At 44.6% G+C, this 27,397-nt stretch overlaps 1 protein-coding gene across 5 annotated transcripts in view; it reads left to right on the top strand.

The window, feature by feature from the left end:
- Positions 1–27,397, top strand: part of GRM5 (glutamate metabotropic receptor 5) — a 262,268-nt gene that overhangs the window by 203,794 nt on the left and 31,077 nt on the right. For all 5 annotated transcript variants that reach the window (XM_081860116.1, XM_081860117.1, XM_081860115.1 and 2 more), the window contains exons 4-8: positions 1,856–2,091; positions 13,182–13,428; positions 16,173–16,341; positions 16,657–16,783; positions 21,991–22,930. In XM_081860116.1, the coding sequence (XP_081716242.1) occupies positions 1,856–2,091; positions 13,182–13,428; positions 16,173–16,341; positions 16,657–16,783; positions 21,991–22,930 (1,719 nt within the window). The remainder of the gene's footprint in view (positions 1–1,855; positions 2,092–13,181; positions 13,429–16,172; positions 16,342–16,656; positions 16,784–21,990; positions 22,931–27,397) is intronic.

Genomic DNA, 27,397 nt, shown 5'->3' with positions numbered 1-27,397 from the left:
AGAATACTAGCAAGATGTACAATAACATAATACGCAGGAGGCAGCATGCCTTTGAATGCCAGTGGCTGGGACCCATGAGTCCTGTTTTCAGACTTTCCAGGGGTGACCTGTGGTGAGAACAGGATTCTGAACCAGATGGTCCTTTGGTCTGATCCAGAAGGGCATTTCTCATGTGCTAAGTGGCAGAGCACAAGGGAGAGCAAAGTGATCGAGGAGATAGAGCAACTCCCATGAGAAAAAGTTGCAACATTTGAGGGTGGGGGGTTTTTTAATTAAGAAGTGACATGATAGAAGTGCGCAATATTATGGAACGTGGATAAGGAGAAACCTCTCTCATTCTAGAACTTATGGGTGTCCAATGGACAAATTAAAGACACCATACATAGTTGAACTATGGAATTCACTCTCCCACAGGAGAGCATGGTGGTCACCAGCTTGAATGGTTTAAACAGAGGAGTAGGCAGATTCATGGAGGATAAGGCTATAAATGGTTACTATTCCTTTTGGCCATGTTCTTTCTCCACTGTCAGAGGCAACATGCCTCTGAATGCTGGGAATCACAAGTGGCAAGAGTCATGTCATTGGTTGGATCCAGCAATAAACAACACAGTTAAATATCAGTTTAAACAGCAGTGGAAACTTATTTATTTATTACATATATATATATACCACCTTTACCTTCCAAGGAACTCAAGGTGGGGTACATGGTTCTCCTCCTCCTCATTTCATTCTCACAACAACCCTGAGAGGTAGGTTAGGCAAAGAGATAGCAACTGGCCCAAGGTCACCCAGTGAGCTTCATGGCTGATTGGGAATTCGAACCCTGCCCTCCCAGGTTATAACGCTATAACCATTACTCCACCCACTTCCTGAAGAGAGCATCAAGGGGATGTTCTAGTGGTCCAGAGCCAAGCACACTATTTCCTTTCTGTCCATTCCCCTTGGGTGGACTGACTCCCCTGGGAAGTAGGTGCTGGGAAGGATGAAGTCTCTGGTGTAGAGGCTGCTTGACCCTTAAAGGAATTTGTTCAGGGGTTGCTATGCTTGGGGGGTCCCAGTTTGGGGGTATCTGACTCAAGATTCTTCTTCTTCTTCTTCTTCTTCTTCTTCTTCTTCTTCTTCTTGTCACTTTACTCACAAAAGTGATTCAAAGAGCCTTGCAACGCAATACGTCCCAGTGGTTGGGACTCAGGCTTGGTGTTGAGAACCTTGGTCTGAGTTATGGAATTTGCTACCACAATTCCGAACCACAATGTGTAGTGGAGACAACCAACATAGATGTCTTTAAAAGGGAATCAGAACATCTCATGGAGGTTAAGGCTATCAGTGGCTACTAACCCTGATGGCTGTGCTCTGAATGAAAGTCTCTAGGGGTGATGACTGGAAGAGTCATCATCCTGTTCATGGGATTCCCATAGTTATCTAGTTGGCCCCTGTGAGAACAGAACGCTGGATCAAATGGGCCTCTGATTTGATCCAGCAGGATTCCTCTTGTATTTTTTTATACACATTCTTATGGATTCATCATTTCTGGGGCTTGTGCCACTGGTCCTTCTGGTTTATCTGGCCACTTGTCCTCTGGGTCTGGTTGCAGGGCTGCTGCCCAGGATTAGGTTCATGATATGGTACTCTCAGCCAAGTGTGTGAGCTGGTTAAATAAAGAAAACCAAAGATGTTACTGTATCTGTGTGACAAGGATGAAACACCCCCTGCAACACCTTCCTTGTCCAGCCGCAGCTCTTGTTTGGCCAGGGTCCCCTTGCTATTCCCAAGGACGCATGCCAATAATTCTCTTCAATGATTCACAGCAGCCCCGTCCTCACAGAGAGTCTGCTCCTTTTATTTATCTTTGCAGTGATGGCTGGGCAGACAGATACGATGTGACAGAAGGATACCAGCGCGAGGCTGTTGGCGGAATAACAATCAAGCTTCAGTCTCCGGATGTGAAATGGTTTGATGATTATTACCTTCAGCTTCAGCCAGAAACCAACCACCGAAACCCGTGGTTTCAGGAATTTTGGCAACACCGTTTCCAGTGCCGGCTGAAGGGATCCCCTCAGGAGAATACGAAATTCAATAAGACCTGCAGCAGTAAGCATCTTTATTCTTACATGTCTGTTTATTTGAAAGCAATGAAGTCCAAGCTGTTCATTGCTTCTGGGATTATGGGAACTGGAGGAATCAATGTCAGGATGAAGGTATGGTGATGTTAAGTGTCTTTTGTGCCAATGAGCTGGGGGCAGACTCAAACAACAGTTTCATGTGGTAACGAAAAGGTTGAGCATAGTTTCTATTCTATTATTTTTCTGTATTCTGGAATTTGGTTTTGTTTTCCGGCAGTTGTTTTTATTTTATTTTATTTTGCTACAGCCTCAGGCTGTGCAGCATTTTACTAATTTGTAAAATAAACTTATAAATATAAATAAAGAGTAGCATCAGTCAGATACTTTTCCGCTCTTCCAGCAGCAGAGATTATTTCATTTGTAACTTAAGGGTTAGCTCTGATACTTTCAAAAAGTCAGCTAGCCAAGAGGGGTATGGGCCGAAGTGTTGCTCAGCAACCAGAGTCACATGATGTTCACTGAGGTAGCACATACTCTGATTGGCTATGTAGTTCAGAGGGGGTTTCCCTCTGTATATTTTAGTTGATTTTCCCCCCTCCTATGTACAAGGCCTGAACTAAGAAAGACAAAACCTCTCTGTTCCTTTCTCCTCAAATTGCACACTGTTTTCAGTTTGCTCGGTAAAGGGTCAACAGGACTTTTCTCGGAGGACTTCATTTGCATTATTTAAGTGACTTTGCTAACGGTGATAAATATAACAAAGCAGTAAATGTCAAGCCCCTATGAACCAGGGTCATATTTAACAGCTCACCTGCTAGCATTAGGTGACTAGGAATTCCCTGCAGGTGAGTGAGTGGGACAGTAGCAGAGGGACCGATTGCCCCATCTTCCCCTGCCAGCCTGTTTGGTTTCTGTGGCATCTGCAGAAGACAATCTTCTTGCGTTCTTCTGTTAAAGAGTGAAGACAATCAAAGCTGGCGCGCACACACACTCCACAAAACACCTCACTTGCGATGGAATATTTATTTTTATGATAATAGAATGCAGGAAACCATCTTGTTGTTGTTGTTTAGTTGTTTAGTCATGTCCGACTCTTCGTGACCCATGGACCAGAGTACGCCAGGCACTCCTGTCTTCCACTGCCTCCCACAGTTTGGTCAAACTCATGCTGGTAGCTTCGAGAACGCTGTCCAACCACCTCGTCCTCTGTCGTCCCTTCTCCTTGTGCTCTCCATCTTTCCCAGCATCAGGGTCTTTTCTAGGGAGTCTTCTCTTCTCATGAGGTAGCCAAAGTATTGGAGCCTCAGCTTCAGGATCTGTCCTTCCAGTGAGCACTCAGGGCTGATTTCCTTCAGAATGGAGATGTTTGATCTTCTTGCAGTCCATGGGACTCTCAAGAGTCTTCTCCAACACCATAATTCAAAAGCATCAAGTCTTCGGAGATCAGCCTTCTTTATGGTCCTGCTCTCACTTCCATACATCACTACTGGGAAAACCATCTTAACCTTAGTCAAACCATTGACCCAGCTAACCTGGGGTTGTATATATTGACAGTGGGTCTCCAAGGGTTCAGTCAAGGGGCATTCCTGGCCCTGCCTGGAGATGCTGAGGATGGAACCTAGGATAGGCAGAACATGGGCTCTGTCACTGAGTTATGGCCCTTCCCCAGTTGTATACAGCCTGTGATTCACTCAGTTCATTTGTTATGCCTGCTAGTCCACTTGCATGCTGGGTAGATCTCCTGGTGTCATTGTAGGCTTGCGAGTGCTGCTTCTCCAGCAGCAGCATGTATTCTCTTGCCCTTCATCCAGGGGCAACGCTAACATGGAAACATACAGCCTCTTTCTTGTTGGAAGTTTTAGCCGTCCTTAATTCAAACACTTGCTGCTGCCTCTGCTAAGTGCATTGATTTTCTGCCCGGCCGAAGCGTTACAGAGAAGGAGAAGTGTTCAGAGTTATCCACCTTGATTCTCAATGCTTCCAGCTCCGTGTCAGAGGAGAAGTCGGGTGAGGCAGATGGAGCAACGCTTAGCGCCATGGAAGGAAGTAAAGGAAGGGACTCTGTGCCATCATTAGGATGGAGAAATGAACATGGGTGCATTTAATGGGGTGTGCTGATTTTATAGGATCAAACAGCACTTTGGAGAAGCTGGCCCTGTGTCCAGGACTGATGAAGTTAATCGATGATGTCTGTTACAGCAACTCAAAAAAAGAGATATTAAAGGTCTTTCTTGTGTGTTTCCCACAGACATCTTTTTAATATATAATCTTTTTTTATTCAGTTTTACACTACACATTTAAATTCAAACATTAGACATAATCATCAACATTTAGGATTCCCTGAATCTTTAGACTTCCCTCCACCCTTGCGTGGCTTCCATTTTCAATCTTTTTCAACTGCATCATATATTTTCTCTATTTTTCTTTAAACAATCCATTTTTACCTTAGTTTTTAGTACATTACAAGCGTTACTCAAATCCTGCCCAAGTTTTTAGTTGTTTACAGTGTTCTCTTAGGTAATTTGTAAAAAATTTCCCATTCCTTATTAAAGTTTCTCTCTTCCTGGTTTCTGATTTTCCCGGTCATTTTCACCATTTCGGCGTAGTCCATCATCTTCATCAGCCATTCTGGTTGGGACTTTATCTTCTTTCCATCTCTGGGTCAGTAGGATCTTCACTGCTGTCATCACATACATAAATTATCATTTGTGCTCCTTTGGTATTTCTGCACCTAAAATTCTTAGTAAGAAAGCTTCTGGCTTTTTCATAAACATTATTTTAAACATTTTTTTCAGCCCATTATATATCATTTCCCAGAATGCTTTCGTTATCGTGCACATCCACCCACAGACATCTTATTGACTTCTGTAAGAACAGGATGCTGGAATAGATTGGCCTTTGGTCTAATCTTGCAGGACACTTGTTCTTACATTCCTAACTTTGCTAGGACTACTGGAACAGTGGCCAGCAGTGTGTCTAACTCCATGAATCTTCTCCTGTACAGATTTCCAACCTTACAACTGTTAATGGATTCAGTGGTACCTCGGGTTACAGATGCTTCAGATTACAGACACTTCAGGTTACAGACTCCGCTAACCCAGAAATAGTACCTTGGGTTAAGAACTTTGCTTCAGGATGAGAACAGAAATTGTGCGGCAGCAGCACGGTGGCAGCGGGAGGCCCCATTAGCTAAAGTGGTACCTCAGGTTGAGAACGGACCTCCAGAACGAATTAAGTTCTTAACCCAAGGTACCACTGTACAAGACTATTCCCAGCAGGGATTGTGCAGGCAAAACAGTAGCCAGCAGGATTAAAATCTCCACTCACAGGGAGTGGAAGGTTCAGTCCTGCTTTCTGCAGTGTTTTTGGGAGAAGTGGAAAGGAGGTGCAGTGTCTCGTTGTTTTTCCCTTTTAAATTAACCTTTTAATTTCATTTGATTGGTTAACCTTTTAAAACCTTGATTGAACATGAGGTCTGGCCCTTGGATTGATTCAGGAGGCGGAGGTTGGCCCAGGTCAAATTGGACCCAATCAGAAGTCCTGGATTGGGCCCTGAATCCAATCCAGTAGGTGGGGGGAGCATGCAGAGCCATTACAACTATTTAGGTAAAAAAACACACCCCTCGCAGGTAGTATCTGGTGTATCATTCAAGACATTATCACAATTTAAGCAGCACAATAGCTCTGCAAGAATGGCACAAGAGGCAGCTTCTCAAGGAGCTCATAACCCTTCAGAAGAATCAAATTAAAAAGCAGAATGTACCTGTGGAGAAAAGGAAAACACTGAATACAGGTAGCTAAGGATGCACCTGCTAGTATTAGGTGACTAGGAATTCCCTGCAAGTGAATGAGTGGGACAGTCAAGGAGGGACAGATTGCCACATCTTCTCAGATGCACCCATATCCTACTTGTGGTTCGAGGACCCGATCCCCGCATAGTGGAATGAAAACACATGGACACGTGATATAAGGTTAATGGGCAAGAAAAGGCCACAACTTTATTGATTACAGCAAGTGAAAAGGTATTGGCTTAGGCATTGGATTACGTCAGCTGACTCCACCCACTCGGAGAGGGGTGAGTCTAAAACAGGGGGGGTTTATTCACCAGTAGGTGGAGCCTGTTGATACTAATCCAACGATAAGCTCTCCCCTGATGTCACCAAGGGTTGTGCCATGGCCTCCCGCCACGCAGGCATCGGACAGAATACACGACCGCCGGATTCCTTTAATGGAATACCCAAAAATTAAAGGCGTAGGCGATGGCCACACCTAGCCCTTCGACACACCACAACACATTATTCCAATGCCTAACCTACCCACCAATACCACGAAAGTTGTGATGATTGCTACGAGGTAGGCGAAAAAACCGAAAAGCCTAATGCCAAATGGAAAAATTACTACCAGCCCCCCCCCCCCCAGACAACCAGGGCGACCAACCTAAGGTCCATAGCAAGGCCAAAAGAAAACTGAGACCCTGGAGAGGATTTGCTGAATTAATAATTAGAAATTGGGATACAGAAAGGGGAGGCATGAGGAGGTCAGGGAAGTAAGTTTAAGAAAACAAGGGATTGAAATTATACTTGTTTTTTGTTTGTGTATTGTGTATTGTTTGTATTATTGTTTTGTTTTTATACAATTTGTGAAACTATAATAAATATCTTTTTTAAAAAAAGAAAGAAAACTGAGACCCTGAGCTCTAAGGGAGTGGAGGGTGGGTGACTCGCGACGGGACGACAAAGAGTGAGGCTGGGAGGCTGGCGCTGCAGCAATTTAGGCTGCTGTACATGCCCCCTCGAAGGCACCTGGTTGGGTCCCAGTCCGTGGGTGTGGGCGCCAGCCAGGTGAGTGGGAGGCGGGGGGCTAACGCCCCCTGCTTGAGGCGGAGACCGGCTCCCGCCCACAACCACTGCCCTCTCTTGCAGGAGGAGAGTCTTTGTGGACTTTTTGTAGGCTTCTGATTGGCTACTGTGAGGTGATGGACTAGATGGGCCTTAGACCTGCTTGAAGAAGCCTTCTGCTTTGCTCCCCTTTGGTCAAATCCACAATAAGATTTTGCAAGTCAGGTTTGTCCCCCCACCCCCACCCCGGTTCTCCACTTTCTGTGGGCTGAGAGATCAACCTAGTTTTGAAAAGCACAGGTTTGTAGCTCAGCTGAATCCCTGGTAGTGGTTTGCTTCTGCGAAGTGTGGAAACAGACCCATTTCAATTTAACTCTTATTCACTTGAGCTTGAATTGTCTGCCTAGAAAACTATCACCAGGCCATCTGCAAAATTACACAGAACAAATCCCAGTCGATCAAAATCATCCGGCTCTTAAAAGAAAATTGAAGAGAACTGTACGCAATAAAATAGATTTTTTTTCATGTATTTTTTTCAAAAAACCTACCAATGTTGTTTCTGGTTCAAGTTAGATTTCTGTTAAACGACTAGTATAATTAATTACACAGTGCATGCACACTTAATTCTGGGGGTGAATACTTTGTTAAAAGTTTTGCATATTGCAACATAATTTACTGCTCAGCATTCCACTTAATTTCAATTAGAATGGATTTTCAGTGCAATCTATTCTCACAGCTATTATGCTGATTATTCTTAATTAGGAGGAGAAATTACCAGAACAAAAAGGTAATATGCCGTTTCCTTCCTCCCTCTCTCCCTCCCTCCCCGAAGGTTCCCAATTTTCCTTGGGTAACAAATGTCCCCTTCTATCGGGGGGGGGGGGGGAGAGACAGCTTGAATTGCTTCCACGTCAAGGGTTGCTCAGAGTACACCTTTTGAAATCAAGGGTCTACTCTGAGTAAAAGCTAGTTGACTACAACGATTAGGAAAGATGTGTAAACACTTGTTTTGTGACATTTGTATTTATTGCTTTATTGCATGTACATCTTAACTTTCTCAAGGTAGCATGCCTACTCCTCCCCATGTATTATCCTCACAACAACCCTGTGAGGTAGGTTAGGCTGATAAATGTTGACTAGTTCAAGGTTACCCAATGGGAAATTTGAACTCCCAAGTCGTATCCCAATGTTCTTATCACTACAGCATGTTCTATGTACCTTCTCAATTTTTAATTTGCAACAACCCTGTGAGGATTATTAAACAAAAAGTCAGTAGGGCGCATTTGAGTCTGATGACTGTATTAGCTGTTATCAGTCCCTGGATTTGTAGGTGCCTCCTGTCCCTTTAAATAGCTATGTCAACAGGGGGGCATTTGAATCTCACAGCTTCCCCATCAAGGCTTAAACAAGTGCCACCTCCCTTCCTGGACCACAACTCAGTGACAGATCACACGCACAAGATGGAGCAAGATTGTTTTTTCCTGTTCTAGAGGGTAGGAATCGAACCAATGGCTTCAAGTTACAAGGAGATTCCGAGTGAACATCGGGAAGAGCTTTCTGACATTAAGAGCTGCTCGATAGTGGAACAAGCTCCCTTGGGAGGTGGTGGATTCTCCCTGGAAAGTGGGTGGCCATCTGTCATGGATGCTTTAGCTAAGATTCCATAATCAATAAACACACAAGGCGTAACCGGCTGTACTTTTGAATAAATAAGGTATACTATTCATTGTATCAAATTGTAGATTTCAATGGAAGTCTCATAAAGTTCAACAAAAAAGCAGAAGACCCAGTGGATCAGTTCATTCTCTAGTCAGTTTATGCATAAGGTCCATACATGTATAAGTGTCTATTCCACCCGTCTGTTCATAGAGTCCAATAATCCACCTGAAGAGTTGTTACAGTTCCGTTGAAATCTACAATTTGACACAATGAATAAAGGTAAAGGTAAAGGTACCCCTGCCCATCAGGGCCAGTCGTGACCGACTCTAGGGTTACGTGCTCATCTTGCTCAAGAGGCCGGGAGCCGGCGCCGTCCAAAGACACTTCCGGGTCACGTGGCCAATGTGGCGAAGCTGCTCTGGCGAGCCAGCACCAGTGCAGCACACGGAAACGCCATTTACCTTCCCGCTAGGAAGCGGTACCTATTTATCTACTTGCACTTTAGGGGTGCTTTCGAACTGCTAGGTGGGCAGGAGCTGGGACCGAAAGACGGGAGCTCACCCCGCCGCGGGGATTCGAACCACCGACCATATGATCGGCAAGTCCTAGGCACTGAGGTTTTACCCACAGCGCCACCCGCGTCCCTGACACAATGAATAGTATACCTTATTTATTCAAAAGTGCAGCCAGTTACGTCTTGTGTGTTTACTGAGTATGTTTCACCTAACCATAGGTTTGTTGTTGCTTAGCTAAGATTCTTTCATTGCAGGGGGTTGGATGAGATGAACCTCAAGGTCTTTTTCATATCCACAACTTTATAATTCTATGCAGAAGGCAATAAGTTGAATCTTTGGCACCTTCAGACAGGGCTAGGAATGTCCCATGCCTGGAACCCTTGGATGGCCAGCCACTGCCAGACAGTGTTGACAACCCTGAGTTTGCTGGACCAATGGCCTGACTCAGAGAACTCACCTTCCTGTGTATCCCTTCATATTGTGTAGAATATATGAAGTATTGCCTTACCATAGCAGCAATTGGAAAGTGGCTGCGTGGAACACTGCAGTACTCTTCATGGTTTATAAATGAATGTCTTGATTTAAATTAACGTGCCTCCTACGTCTGTCTGTGCAAGCCGGCTTTCCATCGCAGAGCAACTGCAAAAGCATGTTTTGCCACTGACACCCTTTGCTAGTTTGAAAAAGTACTGCAGCAAAGGCACTCTTTGCAACCTTCCATAAAGCACATTAATGGCCTCTGTGTTTGTTGTTGTTGTTGTTATGTGTGTCTGTTTTAATGCTTCTTGGAAGATGGAGATGGCCTTCAGCAAAACACAAGCTGTTTCTGCTGCAGAGATTTTTGCATCTCCCCCAAACAAAAGAGTGGGCAAACGACATGGGGAGATTTATATTCCAGCACTGCAGCCTTTGCTCAGTAGGATGAAGGTCTCCCACTCTTCCAAGATCACCTGCATGATCATCTGCTCCCAAGATCACCTGCATGATGCCACCTCTATTCTTTCTTCCAACCCCGCAAGCCCCACCTTTTGCATCAAGCCTTTGGCACAACAACCCACTGCCTATGGCCTACTACAGTCTTTCAATTCCCATCAGCACTAACCAGCATGGCCAACGCTCAGGGATGATGGGATTTGTAGTCCCAAAAATCTGGAGGGTGCCAGGTTGGAAAAGCTTGTCTTACTGTAATAAAGTTTAAGCACAAGCAACATATTCCTCCCTCGGTCATTTCTCTCCTCATCCTCTGTGGTCTTCCCTGTGTCAACTAATAGCTCCATCTATTCCCAATGTCCAAGCTGTGTGTGCCTTTTTTGTTTTGTGCCTAAAATGGACATGCACAAAAGGGAAGGATCAGCAGGGCCAACAAGTCTTTCAAGATTGGGGTTCTTCCTCTCATTTTTATCCCGACAACAACCCAGTGGGGCTGAGAGATTGTGACTGGCCCAAGGTCACCTACTGAGCTTTATGACTAAATGGGGGTTTGAAACCCGGTCTCCCAGCTCCTAGTCTGGCACTCTGACAGCTGCACCATGCAATACACAATTTTGTCAAGCTGTATTACCTAATGCAATGCATTTTGGAATGTTAATTTCTCCAATAGACACCTTTTTATGAAGACTTTATCCTAGCATATATTTTTGCAGTGGTGGACTTAGGGGTTCCAAATTTCAGCAGTGCTCTGTGCAACACCAAATTTCTGCATATACACCCCCAACCACCTCTCTCACCTTCCATTTTACATCATTGTTGTGGATCCCTCTTGACTCGGTGCCCTATGAGGGCGATCCAGTTGCTCTCCCCTAAATCCATCTCTGATTTTTGTACACATTACTTCACTGGAGAGCCGCATCACAAAATTCAGAGAAGTGAAATATTCACAAGGTGGTTGAGTTTCAGTCAGCATCTTGTCTCAGAAAGTGAGAATTAAGTAGGCATGCCCTTAAATGTGGACTGGGCCAAATCCCTCCCACAACCCTATCCCACATCATAGCACATTGCAATAATCAAACTTTGAGGTTACCAATCCATGCATTTGAACACTGTGGTCAGGCTACCCCTGCCCCAGAATGGTTGCCGTACCAGCTGTAGCTCCTAAAAGGCACTCCCAGCCAATGAGATCCAAGCCCAAAAAGAGCAGGGGAAAAAGAATGCACTTGGGGGTTGCCTGGCAACTGGCTCTAGAATGCTGAGCTGCATAAAGAGAACAGAAAGCATTTGAGGTTCTGAGAAAGGAGCATTTGACAAGGCTAGTTTCTGGAGCACTGCAAAAAACAATAATATACTGAGTAATAGCAGGGCAAGTTGCAAATCAAGACACATGGGGGAATGGTGAGGTCTTGGAAGATAAATGACGGGATGTCCTATATGTTATTAGTGCCACTGAGCAATAAATACACCCTGAATGTAATAGAAGATATAAGAAGTCACTGAAAGGCAATTGCAGAAATACATATATATGTGGAGAAGCATGGATGGTAAGCAAAGTAGAACAACCCTCCAAACTTTGTATCATTCTAGAGACAAATGGGAGTACCTGATCTTAAATTATATTATGAAGCCTTTCAACTAAAAAAAAACGAGGCATATTATTAATGATACACTGAAGATCCTGTGGGTTCAAATGAAATTATTCTGCACCACCCCTTCAATTAATGCTCTGCCCTTGTGAAATCCTTCCTGAGCATGGATTGGGAAAATACATGCTACTGTACATAATTGGCACTTTCTGAAAACAACATTCAAACCAAAACACAGCCAGCCACCCGTTGAAATCCATATTTCTGCAAGGTTTCCAGAATGCCTTCTAGTCCTGTTTTCCTGGATGAGTTTTAACTGGCGCATCTCAATAATGTGGACAAAATGCTCGGATTGGTGCAGGTGACCACATGTGCTCTTTGCGTTTGCCCTTCATAGCTGATAAAAATTGGTAAAGATGGGACAGCTGGTTGGGCCAGGGAGCCTTCTCATGAGAGGGAGGAGTCCTGGCTTACTTAAAGGGCTACACCTTGAGAAGGCTTCCCTGCATCCAGAAAATGTAGTCTACTATTGAGGGGTCACTAATGTCCACATCCTGGGTAAGGTTCTTGAGCACGTGGTTGATAACCAAATCCTGACTCTCCTGGATGAGACTGATTTTCTAGATCCATTTCAGTCAGGGTTTAGACCTGGTTTTGGCATGGAAACTACCATGTATGATGAGCTGGCTGCCCTGTATGAGGGAGAGTGTGACCCTGTTGATTCTCCTTGGTCTCCAGGTGGCTTTTGATACCATTGAATGATGCTTCCATTTGCTCTGCTTAGTTTTAAGTTCTGGAGACTCCAGCAAGCTGAATGTTGAAGAAAGGAACTAGCCCCAAAATTGTCACATTCCCTCCCCCCAAAAAAGCAAAGAAAAGGGGAAAATAGGGACATGTGGGAATATTTCACAAACTGATGCGGAGTTATATAAAGTGATGCTTTTTCAGGATGACTGTGGGGCATGAATAGCTTCTTGGAAGAAGCACAAACCCAACACTTTCCTTTCCAGCTGAACACTATTTATTAACTTCCAGCGGAAGGTGTGGGTGAGTTCCCTTTAGAATGACTTATAATGGCCATTGTCCTAGAAGGTCCTTATGTGCTCAGCTGCTCCCACAGATTTCAACAAAAACTATTTGTGCTCAACACCTTTCAAGCCATGGCACGGAGAGACTTCAGAAACACGTGCTTTGACATTGGCCTGCTCCTTCGGCAATCTCACAATATTTCGTCGTCATGGTAATATTTTTGGTTGCAGGGAAATCGCTTGGTCCTTCACAGCTAATATGCCAGGGAACATTTTCTTCCAACTGTTCTTTTTAACTAACGTCTTTTGTTGAGATGCCAGCAACTTGGTTTGCAGTCACTTATCGGTGAAGCCCGTGGGATGACTTCCGTGAAAATAACAGTGCTTTGTCGTTGACCTTATTGAAGAGTTAATGTTTGTATCTGGTGTCAGAACTGGGTTCCCCCCCAAAAAAATTCCAGTGCCCTAAAAGAGGGTAGGGGCTCCTGTAAATATAAAATTAAAACTTAATTTTATTACCTTGAGCATGCTAACCATTGCAATGTGCTGTGCTTCTCAACAGGCAATTTGACCTTAGAAACACAACATGTCCAAGATTCCAAGATGGGCTTTGTGATTAACGCAATATACTCCATGGCTTACGGCCTGCATAACATGCAGATGGCACTTTGCCCAGGCTACGCGGGTCTTTGTGATGCTATGAAGCCCATTGATGGACGGAAACTCCTCGATTCTCTTATGAAGGCCAACTTCACTGGAGTCTCTGGGGATATGATCACATTCGACGAGAATGGAGACTCACCGGGACGGTACTGTTAAATAGCTATCAATCTGGAAAGCATGAAACGCCTTAATCGTTGCTCCATGTCTTACATGTAACTATTAGGATGTGTGACTTGCTAAATTCCTATCCAGGCATCACTCAACTGTCTAGTGAGAAGCAGGGGTCCATATGTTTGCTGCTCAACCTGCAATGTGGAAACATCTGTGAATGGGCATTATCCACATATTAAGCTGAACGTTATAGGTATCTCTCAAGCAGAAGCAGCTTTCTGAGTGAGGCAGAGCTTCTGTGCTATCTTGCCGGCAGGTGGATCACCCATGCTTACTGGGAGGGAGAGGATGAAGCAGTGGGGAGGTCAGCAAAGTGTAAATGCACCAGCAGGAGTGCCAGATTGGTTCCATTTCCACCACACCAACCTCCCCACTGCCTCACCCCTTCCCCTCTTCCTCCCAGTAAGCAGCACCTGCTGGGAAGCTAGCCTGGTGAATTGCTTCTGCCTCCATGTGAATGAGAGCGCTGCAAGTATCTTTTTAAACACACCATGGCTATACCATGGATTGGACTGGCTGATTTATGCAGAAGTCTAAACGATACTTTACTCTCATACTATTTTGGATTCATTTGAATTAGCTGGTTGGCAGAGAACCTCCGTCAGCGAGTGCTTTTGATCACTTGAAGCAAGCAACAAAAGACTTAAGCTTTTTTCCTTGGCAGGCAGTCAACTAATTTCTCTCCTTCTCTCTGTCTGACTTTCTCTTCCCTCTGAATGCCCAGGAAAAAAGGTCTCACCTCTATTATATATTATCCTCAGCAGGAAAATTATACTTTGGGTCATATAAGTTCTGTGTGCAGGAAAATATATATCAGTATTTCAGGGCTTCTGAGAATCACATCATTTTCAGTGTGGAAGTTTTCAAGTGAAACTTACACTGTCTAATACACCACCTTTCAGTTGGTGATGCAAATAATAGGCAAAAACTCAGCCCCAATGACACCTGCCTAAACCGTCAATTATTTGGAAAAGTCGCACATTCAAATTACACTTTAATAAACCCTTTTAAAGCCCTGTGGTCTCTGAAGCTTATAAAAGGACTAGGAAGATCCATGCAGGTGAGAAAACACAGTGGCTCTTAGCCAAGTCTCTGCAGTGTGGAGTGTGGACCTCTTACTCATGGTCAAAGAGAAATGATGCTATGATGATCAGCATATGGGAAGATGAGTCGACTCAACAGGTGAAAGGGCAATACCATGTCCTTCTCCATGGTTGATGATGCTCTGCTTTCCCCTGAGCAGTAATCCAGAATGGCCAGAAACCTACACAGATAGGGCAAGGGGATTGCAAAGATCACATTGGTTTAGGGTAGGATGTGGGATCTCAGTGGGGTTCTGCTCACAGGAACTCTGGATCCAGCCATTAACTTCAGAGGAAGGGTGGTGGCTCGGTGGTAGAGCAGATGACAGTCCCAGGTTCAATTCCCAGCATCTCCAGGAAGAGCCAGGATAAATCCCTTTCTGAAGCCCTGGAGAGCTGCTGACTTCAGTGTAGGCATCATTGAACTAGATGGACCAGTGGTCTCGCTCAGTATAAGTCAGCCTCTTAAATTCCTGTGTAATGCCTGACAGCATTTCAGGGTTGCATGAATCACAGAACACCATAGAATGCCAGTGGATCTTTTTTTGAAAAATAGCCATGCATCATTAATGCAGTATACCTTTATCAGAATTTGTAATCCAATGTAATATTTCAAGTTTTTAAACAATGCACAGCATGCTTCTATTATGAGGCAGATACATTTTAGCCCTGTTTAGTATAGTCATATTTAACTTTGCGTTGTTTCTGTTGGGAATTTATATTTCCTTGCCTGGATTGCATATGCCATTATGTATTTTGGCTTTTTAATTGTTATGTAGCATACCTGTGACACAATATGCTGTGGTTGTTGTTGGAAATCAAGCCGTCTTCGGGAGAAGCTGGCAACTCTCCCAGGCTCCCGGCTTGGTCTCCAGTGACCTCCCTGGCTGCAATCCCCGCAAGGTCCAGGCTAGGTCTCAATAGGCGATACTTCCCAGCGTGGGAAGTACACACCCACTCCCTCCTGCTTCCCTAGCAGGGAAAGGAGATAGACAGAAACGTCTATTTTACATGCTTTTATTTTGACTTTTCAGCACTACAGAAAACATGTCCGTTTACTTCAAACTCCTTCCAGCAAGTGACAAATACTTCCTGTGCATACACAAGAGGAAGGTCTCAAATTACACTCTGAGCAAATTCCGGTGCATCGCCCCGTGAACTGACTGTCCCACTGTTTCCCACAGTCAGTCCCATCATTCCCATCATGTGATGTTTTCAAGCTATCAGTTTGCAGCTGCGTTGCTTCTATATCGTAACAGTTGTATCTGACCAAGGCCAACTGAGAGTACACTCATCAAAATTCTAAGTAGGACTTAGTCAGCTACAGCCCAGTGGGTAGCATTGCACTACATTTTACTCTGAGTAGGCTCATTGAAAGTAATGGACCTCGGGTGGCAAAATGTCTTGGGCTGGTCCTAACAGTGTCCAGTCTTAAGGATGCTCTTCTATATTTGCATACTGTTCTCTGGGACCAGGTTAATTTTGACTCCCAGCCTGAAACTCTGAAGAGCTGCTGCCAAACAGTGTAGGCAATACTTAGCTAAATGGTCTGAGTCTGTCTAAGGCAGTTTCCTTTCATGGCTGTCCTCAGCTCTGTGTTAAACTCAACTGCATGATTTGTCTTTTTTGTTTGAAAGGTACGAGATCATGAACTTTAAGAAAATGGGAAAGGACTACTTTGACTATATCAACGTTGGAAGTTGGGACAACGGTGAACTGAAAATGGACGACAACGAAATTTGGGCCCATAAAAATTCTGCCATCAGATCTGTCTGCAGCGAGCCATGTGAGAAAGGAGAGATCAAGGTAAATAAGGTCCTTTTGAGTTCATGATGCGCTCAGGGCTTTTGGCTCCCAACCAAAGCTGGGCCCCAGCTTTTGGCAACCGTTGAAAGCTAATCTGAAAATGGGTGAGTAGTTTTAGCTCAAGGGAAGTGTTGGCTGATCATACGGAAATAGCATCCATAAATAGCTTCAGCCCATTTGGTAAAATATATGTACAGGAGAGAGGTGTATAAAATGTGAACAGGGGGCGGAGGCAGGTTAATTTTTTTAAAAAAAAAACTGCATAAAGCAAAATATTTTTGCAGACATTGAAATGTTGATTTGTGTTCTTCTTAGGTTATCCGCAAAGGTGAAGTCAGTTGTTGTTGGACTTGCACACGGTGTAAAGAGAACGAATTTGTCTTTGATGAATACACATGCACAGCTTGTGAGTTGGGTTCTTGGCCCAACCACGAGCTCACTGGTATGTAGATTATGATCTTACAAATGGAACCTGCAACTGGGGTGGGATTGCTCTTTAATTCACACTTCCCGAAACAATATGTGGACAGAAGCTCATCTACCCATTGAAATTCACACCTCCCTGAATTATGCAACGCCCCTTTCTCCAGCCAAAAACTGTATACAAAAATATGCATATTAGGGGAAGGTGTGGGGGGGAATGCACATATTGCTGAAAATAGCAAAGAGGGAGGTGTTCTGCTAGGAAAAAGTGGAAGCAAAAAATATGCTTATTGGGCAAAATTGCATGCAAATGTGTATATTAGGAGGAATAGACATAATTCTGATGAATTTTTATAAGGATTATTTTTTAAGTTCATGCAAACTTGGGTGGAAATGTTACAAACTGAATTTAAAAATGTGAAACTAAAATTAAGAGATTCACTCATCCCTACCTGGAACAAAATGTTGCGGAGTGTTGTCCCATTCAAGGTTTCAGCCAGCCATTATGTCTTCCAGGAAACTATCTTCTGTTCCTGTCCCCCTCGGTGCCCTATGGAGGAAGGGGCTTCACACTCAGCTTTCTGTGGCCCCTTCAGCCAGCAGGATTGAACCCTCTGCTCATCAGTTGCCGAGTGGAGAGTTCAATCCTGCTGGGTGCTGCTTTGCAGTGCGTTCCCTGTGGGGAACATGCAGGTGAAGCAAACCTTTGAAGCCAGCAGGATTGGAACGGAGAATTCGGTCCTATGGGGACTGATGCTTCTGCCCTCCTAGCATCTGCTGCCTGAGGCAGCTGCCTCACTCTGTCAAATGGTAGGAGGGTGATGAGAGGGAGCTGAGACTGGGGAACAGAGCCTAGAAGAAGCAGATACTACCTTCTCCCAGGATATGGCTGCCTTGGCTGGGTAAACAGTCTTCCCATCTTCCATTTTACTTCCCGGGGAGAAGAACACAGCAACGAAATCCAGGCAGGGCATCAGCCCAATGCTAGGGGTGGAGGAACCAGAGTCAGAAGAGGAGGTCACCACTTGGTCTTGAAGGACCAGGCAGCAGTCCCATCACTGGCAAGAGGTACATTGTTCCCAACAAAGTGAGCATCTGTGGACCCAGCAATCTTGCAAGGCACAGGAGTCTTACAAGTAAGTGTTCCTTGCCTTGTCTTTAAAGACTTGGCAGGTGGGTGTGCCTACCCATTGGGACCACTCTGATCTTTGCCCTGATCTTGGACTCCTTACACTTCGACCACTGTTCCCCAACCCATGTAGCCTCAGCTGTCCTGCCCTCTAGCCTGAATGTAGCAGCCGCTGGGACTCATTACCTGCTACTGAGCCTGTTAGGTCTTCTCTGCTCTCAAGTAAGACCTCTTCCTTATTCTCAAGTAAGAACCTGTGTCATTGTGGTCTGGGCCAGAACTGCGACAATCACTGCTACCTCCTGTGGGGGGCTGAATCCCATATTCTTTGTCACTCATGGAGCAACCAAAACAAAGAGTTGCTTCCAGAAGCTTTGGAGGCAAGGATGGAGAGAAGATGCAATTAATTCTTTACCGGCCTTTGCTTTATCTGCAGGCTATATCGGCATTTCTCATTCTTAATGTCCTCTAAATGTGTTGGAAATTTGATTTTTGAGGTGAGAACAAGGAAGCTCGGTATTTTGGAGTCCGTGAAATGCCTGAAAGGCTTCTATTTAATTGCAGTAGACTTCAAAAATATGCTTTTTCCTATAGTTGGAAGAAAAGTATCTAACTAATCTGATGGAGTAAATTAAGGACACCCCTGCTTCCTGCCCCCCCCCACCTTCTCCTTTTCCTGGATCACAGTTCAGCCCTTTAGCACTTCAAGTGTAAGCTAGCAAGAAGTTCCCTGAAAAGCAGCCAAAGGAAGACTTACCCTAAGCATACTAATGAGGTGCTGGAGAACAATCCCTGATGTGGAAGCTGAGTTGCCAGCTCGATTCTTACTGTGCTGCCACCAGATTTCACCTAGAGCAAAAACAAAGGTGAATTTGGAGGGACTTTCTCAAGACAGGACTTTGGAGGAAGCCACTGAGATTGGTGAGCATTTCTTAGAGGGCTTTCACAAATCCCTCCAGACAGATCTAGACAAGTTGATTATCCTCAAAACGGGTCCCTAACAGAGAACCAGGTGTGGTGGTTAGACTGTCCTGAAAGGCCAGGATTGAAATCATTGCTCAGCCATGAAGCTCACTGGGTTAACTCCAGCCAGTCGCTGTCTCTCTGCTTAAGGTGCCTCACAAGGATAAAATGGGCAGGAGGAAAACCATACATGCTACTTTGAGTTCCTTGGAAGAAAATAACCGATGTACCATTCATGCAATCTGCAATTAGCCGTCACAAAAGTTATTACTCAGTATTCTATATGGCATGACTGGATTCTCTTCATAAATGGGAGTCCACACTCCCATTTATTCTGCATCCAGTGCACTCCTACCTCTGGTCTGGAAAGCAGCGTACACAAAATAACCACAATCCATTATCTACCATGTATCTGTCATCTCGTTTCTTACTCAATGTTGTGTTTCGATTCATTGTTCCCCCAAAGCAGCTTCAGTCTGTGAATAAACAGTGTGAATATGAAGTAAAGAACCAGGCTGGTGTAACGTTTAGAGGAAGTTACGGGTAGGTAGCCGTGTTGGTCTGCCGTATTCGAAACAAAATAAAATAAAAATTCTTCCAGTAGCACCTTAGAGACTGACTAAGTTTGTTATTGGTAAGAGCTTTCGTGTGCATGCATACGAAATCTGAAGAAGCGTGCATGCACACAAAAGCTCATACCAATAGCAAACTTAGTTGGTCTCTAAGGTGCTACTGGAAGGGGAATAAATATATTTTGTTTAGAGGAAGGATAGGGTAGGAAAATCCTGATTCCAAACTCCATGAAGTGCATTGGTTGTATCTCAACTTTAACCTACCTTACAGAGCTGTTAGTGGGATAGCATGTGGGGGAACCATTTATGATGTTCTGGGTCACAGGGAGGAAGGAAGGAAGGAAGGAAGGAAGGAAGGAAGGAAGGAAGGAAGGAAGGAAGGAAGGAAGGAATCTATTTTGGTCAAGATTCAATGTGTTGGTTCAGGGGCGCCGACTTATAAAAAATATTGGGGGGGGGGGGCGGGGGCCCATACCGACTTATAAAAAATATTGGGGGGGGGCCAAGACCTCCAAACCGCTGCTGCTGGGGGAACGAAAGGGGCGAGCCCCAGGCTGCCCCGACCTTAAGTGAACCTGTGAGGGCCCGCCCTTTGCGGCAGCCGATTGGCTGCTGCCGTGGGTGGTGAATATTAATGAGCTAGGGGGAATCCCCGCTTCTCGCGGGGCTGACGCCAGCCCCGCGAGATTGTTGATGGGTCGAGACGCCAGCCCCGCGAGATTGTTGATGGGTCGAGAGCCCGCAACCCCACCCCCTCTCTAGGTCGGGAGTGGCTTTGTTTTAACTCATTACTGAATGTATTTTAAAAGGTAACTATCGTCAAACAAGGAAAATAAAAAATACCAACATAATTTTGTGATTTCACAAAGCATAATATAACTAATAATTTTCTTAAATTATTGGGGGGGCAGAGCCCCCCCAAACGAATTTTTGAGGGGGCTCGGGCCCCCTCAGGCCCCATGGAGTCGGCGCCTATGTGTTGGTTTGATTTAAGCTGCAATTCTAACCTGGAAGTAGGCTCCGTTGAATTCCATAGGATTTACTTTCCATTAAACTACAGAGTGGGAGAGGAGGAAAGGCAACTGTTAATGGAGAATATAATTCTACCCCTTGTGACAAGGTTGACTGGGAGCGTGTGTGTCGCTTTTAATAATTGAAAGGATGGCTGGTGTTCAGTTATAAAGTGCACTGGAAATGCAATCGAGAGGACTGTGAGAGCACAGGTGAGGTTTTCTCAAGGAGCTGAATACTTGACTGAGCATCAAGTAGTTTAAGATATGAGAAAACCCAATGCCAGCTGGCTTGTAAGGACTCAACAGGGGGCCCCAAAGAACAGCAACGACAAGCTTAGAAGAGCAATCAAATATCAGCTTTATGAGTAACAATCAAGGAGCTGCTGGGAAGGTCAACCCCCGAGGAGGATTATATCAAACTAGGAAATCTGCATGAAGTAAGGAAAGCGGGAAGTGGTTTTCTGAGAAATTTCTTTTTGTGGACATTGAATTTCCAGTTGGATTTGCACAGGCCAGTTCCTTTGGAATTCCCTCTCATCAAATATGAGTCAGGCCCCATCTCTGTTGCCTTTCGGCATCTGCTGAAGACCTCCCTCTTCTGAAACAATTTCCCAGTTTGCGCCTGCATTTTAGATGTTTTTAATCCTTTGTGCATTTGCCTCACTGACTCCTTTGGGAAGAGAGGTGGGATATACATTTAAATAATAACAATACAAATGATAATCCTTTGGCATGCCCACTGCAAGAGTTTACGTGTATGTCAAGGAGCCTGAGAGGATGCAAACATATGTCGATGCTTGAAAAACAAGCCTTTGGTTTGAAAAAGTACCTCAGCAAAGCCCCACTTTGCAATATTCCATAAAGCATGTTGATGGTGTGTGGGTGTGGGTGTGTGGATGTAGGTGGGTGTCTGTGTTAACACATTTTGGAAGAACAAGATGGCAAAACACGAGCTGTGTCTGCTGCAGAGGTTTTGCATCTCCCCCAAACAAAACAGTAGGCAAATGGCATAGAGGAATTTAGATACCAGCTCCACAACAAGTTAAGAACACCTGTGTGATGCCTTTGGTTCTTTTTTTTAAAAAAAAAAATCCACATAATGCATCTTTTAAAAAACACATTCTTACTTTTCTGTGACTTCCCATATCACTTAATAAGACGTTATATCTCCGCTCTCTGAACTGCCCATTTGTTTCTAACATTACGCAAAGTATAAAATATAAACCTGAAAATAACATATTCTTGTTCTTCTGTTGCTCGAGATATAAATCCATTTTGTCTTGAAAAAGAATCAAAGCATTTACTTAAGTAATCCGAAAAGGGGTTCTGGTCTTCTACAAACACCTCATTTGTTAGAGTCTCTTAGTCTAGCAGTTAGTTTTGCCATTTTGGCATAGTCCATTAGTTTGTTAATCCATTCTATTTTGGGGGGCATTGCTGTTTCCTTCCACTTCTGCGCATTCAAAATCCTCGCTGCCGTTGTTGCCTTCAGTTCTTTACTCCGAGGTTTCTTCCTCACTGACTTACTTTTCCTTCCTCTCCGTGCCAGGTTGTGATTTAATCCCAGTCCAGTACCTCCGCTGGGGTGACCCGGAACCGATTGCTGCTGTTGTTTTCGCCTGCTTGGGTCTCCTGGCTACCATGTTTGTCACCGCGGTCTTCATCATGTACCGCGACACTCCGGTGGTCAAGTCGTCCAGCCGAGAACTCTGTTACATCATCTTAGCCGGCATATTTCTGGGTTACCTGTGCACTTTCTGCCTCATCGCCAAGCCTCAGCAGATCTACTGCTATCTTCAGAGAATCGGCATTGGCCTCTCCCCGGCTATGAGCTACTCTGCGCTGGTGACGAAAACCAACCGCATCGCGAGGATCCTTGCCGGCAGCAAGAAGAAGATCTGCACCAAGAAACCTCGCTTCATGAGCGCCTGTGCCCAGCTGGTCATCGCGTTTATCTTGATATGCGTCCAACTGGGCATCATTGTTGCGCTTTTCATCATGGAGCCGCCCAATATAAAGCACGATTACCCGAGCATCCGAGAAGTGTACCTGATCTGCAACACCACCAACCTGGGGGTCGTGACTCCCCTCGGATACAATGGCTTGCTCATCTTGAGCTGCACCTTCTATGCGTTCAAGACCAGAAACGTCCCCGCCAACTTCAATGAGGCCAAGTACATCGCCTTCACCATGTACACCACTTGCATCATCTGGCTGGCTTTTGTGCCGATCTATTTTGGGAGCAACTATAAGATCATCACCATGTGTTTCTCTGTCAGCCTGAGTGCCACGGTGGCTCTTGGCTGCATGTTCGTGCCAAAGGTCTACATCATCCTTGCCAAGCCTGAGAGGAATGTGCGCAGCGCATTCACCACCTCGACCGTGGTCCGCATGCACGTGGGGGATGGGAAGTCATCTTCTGCCACCAGCCGCTCAAGCAGCTTGGTCAACCTTTGGAAAAGGCGGGGGTCGTCTGGAGAGACTCTAAGGTAACGTTTGCTAATATAGAGGGCTTTGGAGTGCAGGTTTTCCAGGGGCTGCAGGAGAAGGGATAAGAGGGGGCCATCCTGAATTTGATCACCCCGGCCTTGCTCTGCATCCCAACAAGGGTGAAATTATTCCAGGTGGTCTAGCTGGATTCTGCCTTTAAGATTCAGAATCCACCTTTCAGCCCAACCTGCAACATGGGAGCTGCATTGAATAACTTAACTTTCAAATTAATTTTATGTTTACTTTATCTTTCTAGATCTGTCCTTCTTTCCCTTTCTTTTTTCCTCTGTCTCCTACTTTTCTCTTATCTCTGTCTCCTTCTATCAGCCTTTTCTGCTTATATCAATAGCACTGATACAACCCATGCTAGGTCAGATCATGATCCGTTTATGACTCCGGAACCACCAGTTGAAGGCAAATAATTTAGTCTTGTGCTGTGTTGAAACCTGTCCTCCGATTTCTTGAAATTATCCTTTCCCCTGCGAAAGAGACTTCCATTTCCCCCCATTCATTCTCATGGCACTTTAGAATTTCAGTGAGTTCAGACTTTTGAGCTTACTTTATTGTTGTGAGGTGTCTGAGGGTGGTGTGTGGAGTTTTTTTCCTCTCTCTCCATAAATATTTCTCCAGCATTCTGCAGCCTCCCCAGTTGCCCACACTTCCTGATCTAATTGCTTCATCATGTCTTCCTATGAGCTTTAACTGTAGCATGGGCACCTGGGAAGGGTGCAGGGCGCAAGCCACTGGTGAGATGATTTACAGAATGAATGGTAGGACACACACACAACATCCCTCAACCACCTCAAAAGTATGATAAAAGCATGAACCCTGTCTCCCCATCCATGAGAGCTTCACTGATCACTTTCTCTTCCCATCATTTTTGAATGCAATTTCTTTTCTCATTAATTGATGGGGAACAGTTGCAAAAAAAGGATGAGAAATTTTCAGCACAGCACTAGTTGGACAGAACAGCTTATATAGCACTGAATGTATGCAAAGGACCACTTCTGAAAGAATAACTTAACATAGCAGTCCTGTAATCTCTTGTTGCTGCCTGGCCTTCTGCACATGCTCTTCTGGAAGCCCATTCTTTCTGGGGTGTTGACTTATCTGGTTATTGTCGGTATGTGCATATTGAAACTCAGTGGATGAGGCTAGTCCCTGGTGTCTTTGCCACCATATTTTTGCAGGGGGATAACAGAAGAGACCCATGTCGTTTGCATCTATCTCCCAAACACCTGCATCTTTCACACCCTTCATGAGCTACATAAGTTTGCGTTATGGGATGTGGGCGCATGCAACTCAGATCTATGCATCATACTTAAAATAGTCTGGACTTTAATTGAGAGAGAACCTGTTGCCCTCCAGGTGTCACTGAACTCCATCTCCCATCTGCCCCAGCCAGCATGGCCAATGGTGAGGAATGATGGGAGTTGGAGTCCAACAACATCTGGATGACCACAGACACCCAGATCCTGCTTAAATTCATATGCTAGACCCTGAATAAAGGAAACTGGGGTGAAGGTAGCTCACAATATGCAGCCGGGGTCACCAATGTGCAGGTTGTTATTATTGGGTAATTGGAAAAAAGATAAACTTGATGTCAAGTGGCAGAGTAGCTTACAGAAAGAAAGAAAAAAGCCTAATAACTCTTCTGGGTAACTGAATAAATTCTTTTAATAAATATTTAAATGAAGAACATATTTACATTCTCATGTTCATACAAACATGGGTCCAATCTCAGTTCCCACTTCGCTCTTTAGCTCAGCAAAGAGCTCTTTCCTATAAAGAAATCTCCTGGACAGAAGTCTCCCTGTTTACATTATAGGGATCACCCTCTGTCTGACTTATTACAGGCAGAGACACACTGTCTTTTACTGTGTCCTGTATTCTCCTCACAGAGACACACCACAGAGATACAGTAACAGCCACCAGTAACAGAAAGAGTGACTGTCATGAACTGTCAAAGTATACCTCCCATGTCACTATTAGCCAATCACATGAGAGGTGTACCTTGACAAACCCACCCCCTTGTTTTAAATACACATAGCAACTCAAATCAATATTCCCATTTCAGGAAAATTAAACATCTAATATCCTTAAAACATGTACCAGTGTGCCTGCCAGTACCTTCTCTGCTACCCACAAAAAGTCTCAGTAAAAATCCTTTTAAACCCCTGCAATGCACTGGAAACAGTTGGCTCTTCTTGTTGAGTTCCTCGTTGCACAGGCTTAAATAATCCTGCACTGAACATGCCCTCTTAGGCATGCCCAAGTTCCATTGCATGCCAGGGCTAGTTGCCCACCCTCCCATTCTGAACAGAGGAGAAGTACAAAGAGCTTCTCTCTGTGAGTATGTGTGGCAGTGGCTGGTACAGGTGTTTTTCTTCCATCTCCACACCATTTGGTAGCCCACGGCTCTTTTCTCCTGCTCTTTTATCTGTGGTCGGCATTTTGTGTTATGCCACGTAGCCTCGGCAGCCATTTTGTGTTGTGCCACATTCCCGCGGCAGCCATTTTGTTACTGACTTCCTCTGCACAAAATTCCAAATGTGCCCACTGGCCGGTAAAAGGTTGGCAACCATTGATTACACAAGGTAAACCAAACGATAACAGAAATACAGAAAAGTAATCGGTATGACTTGTTTATACTTATTCATACTGCCAAAATTGCTGCTAAGTGTGGCTTACAACTTTAACATCAGTACATGATTAAAATGCACAATAACAGTTCCCTCGGGGCACTAAAGAAACCTTAATTAAAACATACAATGAAACAAGCGATTAAAGAACATGACAAAATTAAAGCAGTTGGCTGCCCCCCACCAAAAAACAACAACCCCCAGTTAAAACAATACACTCAGAATTTCAATTCAAAGGAATGCTGGACTAAACAAGCGTGTCATCAGAAGCCAGGAAAATATTGATGTGGCCTCTTGCATTTCAGCCAGGAAGGGCATTCCACAACACTGGTGCCATGAGTGAAAAAACCAGCCTCTGTGTTACCACAACAGACTCCCCACAAGTGTCCCTATTTTCCAGGGACAGTCCTGGATCTACAGAAGCCATTTTGGTTTCTGATTTGATCCTGGTATTTTCCTTAGGATGTCCCTATTTTCATCAGAGAAATGTTGATGGGTATGTTGGAAGCCGCCCAGAGTGACTGGGCAACCCAGTCAGATGGGAGGGGTATTATTATTATTATTATTATTATTATTATTATTATTATTGAATAGGACATCCCTATTTTCATTGGAGAAATGTTGGAGGGTATGTCGCAAGCTGATAAGCACGAGGCCCAGCAAAATGAACTGGGTTCCATTAGCAGATTGTAATGACCTTCCCGAGCAGAGGAGGGGGAGAAATTTTAAGATAAGAGGAACATGTTTCGAGAGCATTTCAAGATCAGTATCAACAATGCATTTGAAACGTGACATGATTAGACTAAGCAGAACCTGAACACCCAGCAGCTGCAGATGTGCGGCTAAACGTACAGTAAGACAGCCATCCTTCCAGTCCAAAGTACTGACATGCCTGTTTGCAAAGGAAAAGGAAATATGGGGCAGGCTCCATCACTGGCCCATCCAGACCTGTTGAGTCAGCTGCGCATATGCCAGAAGGAGACAAACAAGAGCCTGTAAAAACACAAGGAGTGCAAATTGCTTCCTCTTGTCTTTGAAGCTATTAATCCAAAATCCCTTTCTCTCTACCGATTGTCAAGCACGCTGTGGGCTTACTGTAGCTCCCTGCACTGTGAAAAGACAACATAATTGCTTCGTAACCAGAAATTAATCATTCACCATTCAGTAGATAGGATCATTAGGAGCTATTTTTGGAACTTCCATGAGTGTTTTCCAAGTGATTCAACTAGTATAAATTTTGCTCTTCGCATGCCGTTCCTTCCTACTCTTTGACTCTCTTCCCCAACCCACCCCTCTCCTCGCCTGTCATTATTTATTCTGGTCGCTTCTTAACAGTCTACTGAACTTGAACTGTCCTCATGCTGACATCACTTCCTGTGGTCACACAGCTTCCATATTTGTTACTTTCCTCCTGCTCTCGAGACCTGAAGCTGCTTCTTCTGCATCAGGGACAGGGAACCTGGTGCCACCCCGACCCCACCCCCATGTTGTGGGGTGCTGACTCCTTTCATCTTTGACCATTGACCCTGTTGGCCAGGGCTTATGGGAGCTGTGAGGCCACAAGTTCCCTATTCCAGCCTTAGACTGTGCTTTGCACCAGTGATGTGCTGAAAATCTCTCCTCTCTTTTTCTCTACCGTTTTCCATTAACCAACAATAAAGGGAACTGCATTTGAAAATAAGGGGAGGGAAAATTTCAGCGACATTTTCATGGGTGGGTTGAAATCTTTTTGGTATGGATTTGAGTGTTTGTTTTGGTTTTTTCCTAAGTTGACCTTAGCCTCAAGGTTGCTTTATGGTGCTTGGGAGTGTCCCTTTGGTTCAA

Source organism: Podarcis erhardii (genome assembly GCF_964252035.2).
Source record: "Podarcis erhardii genome assembly, chromosome: 4".
Taxonomy (NCBI): Eukaryota; Metazoa; Chordata; class Lepidosauria; order Squamata; family Lacertidae; genus Podarcis; species Podarcis erhardii.
This window is presented reverse-complemented; position numbering and strand designations above follow the sequence as displayed.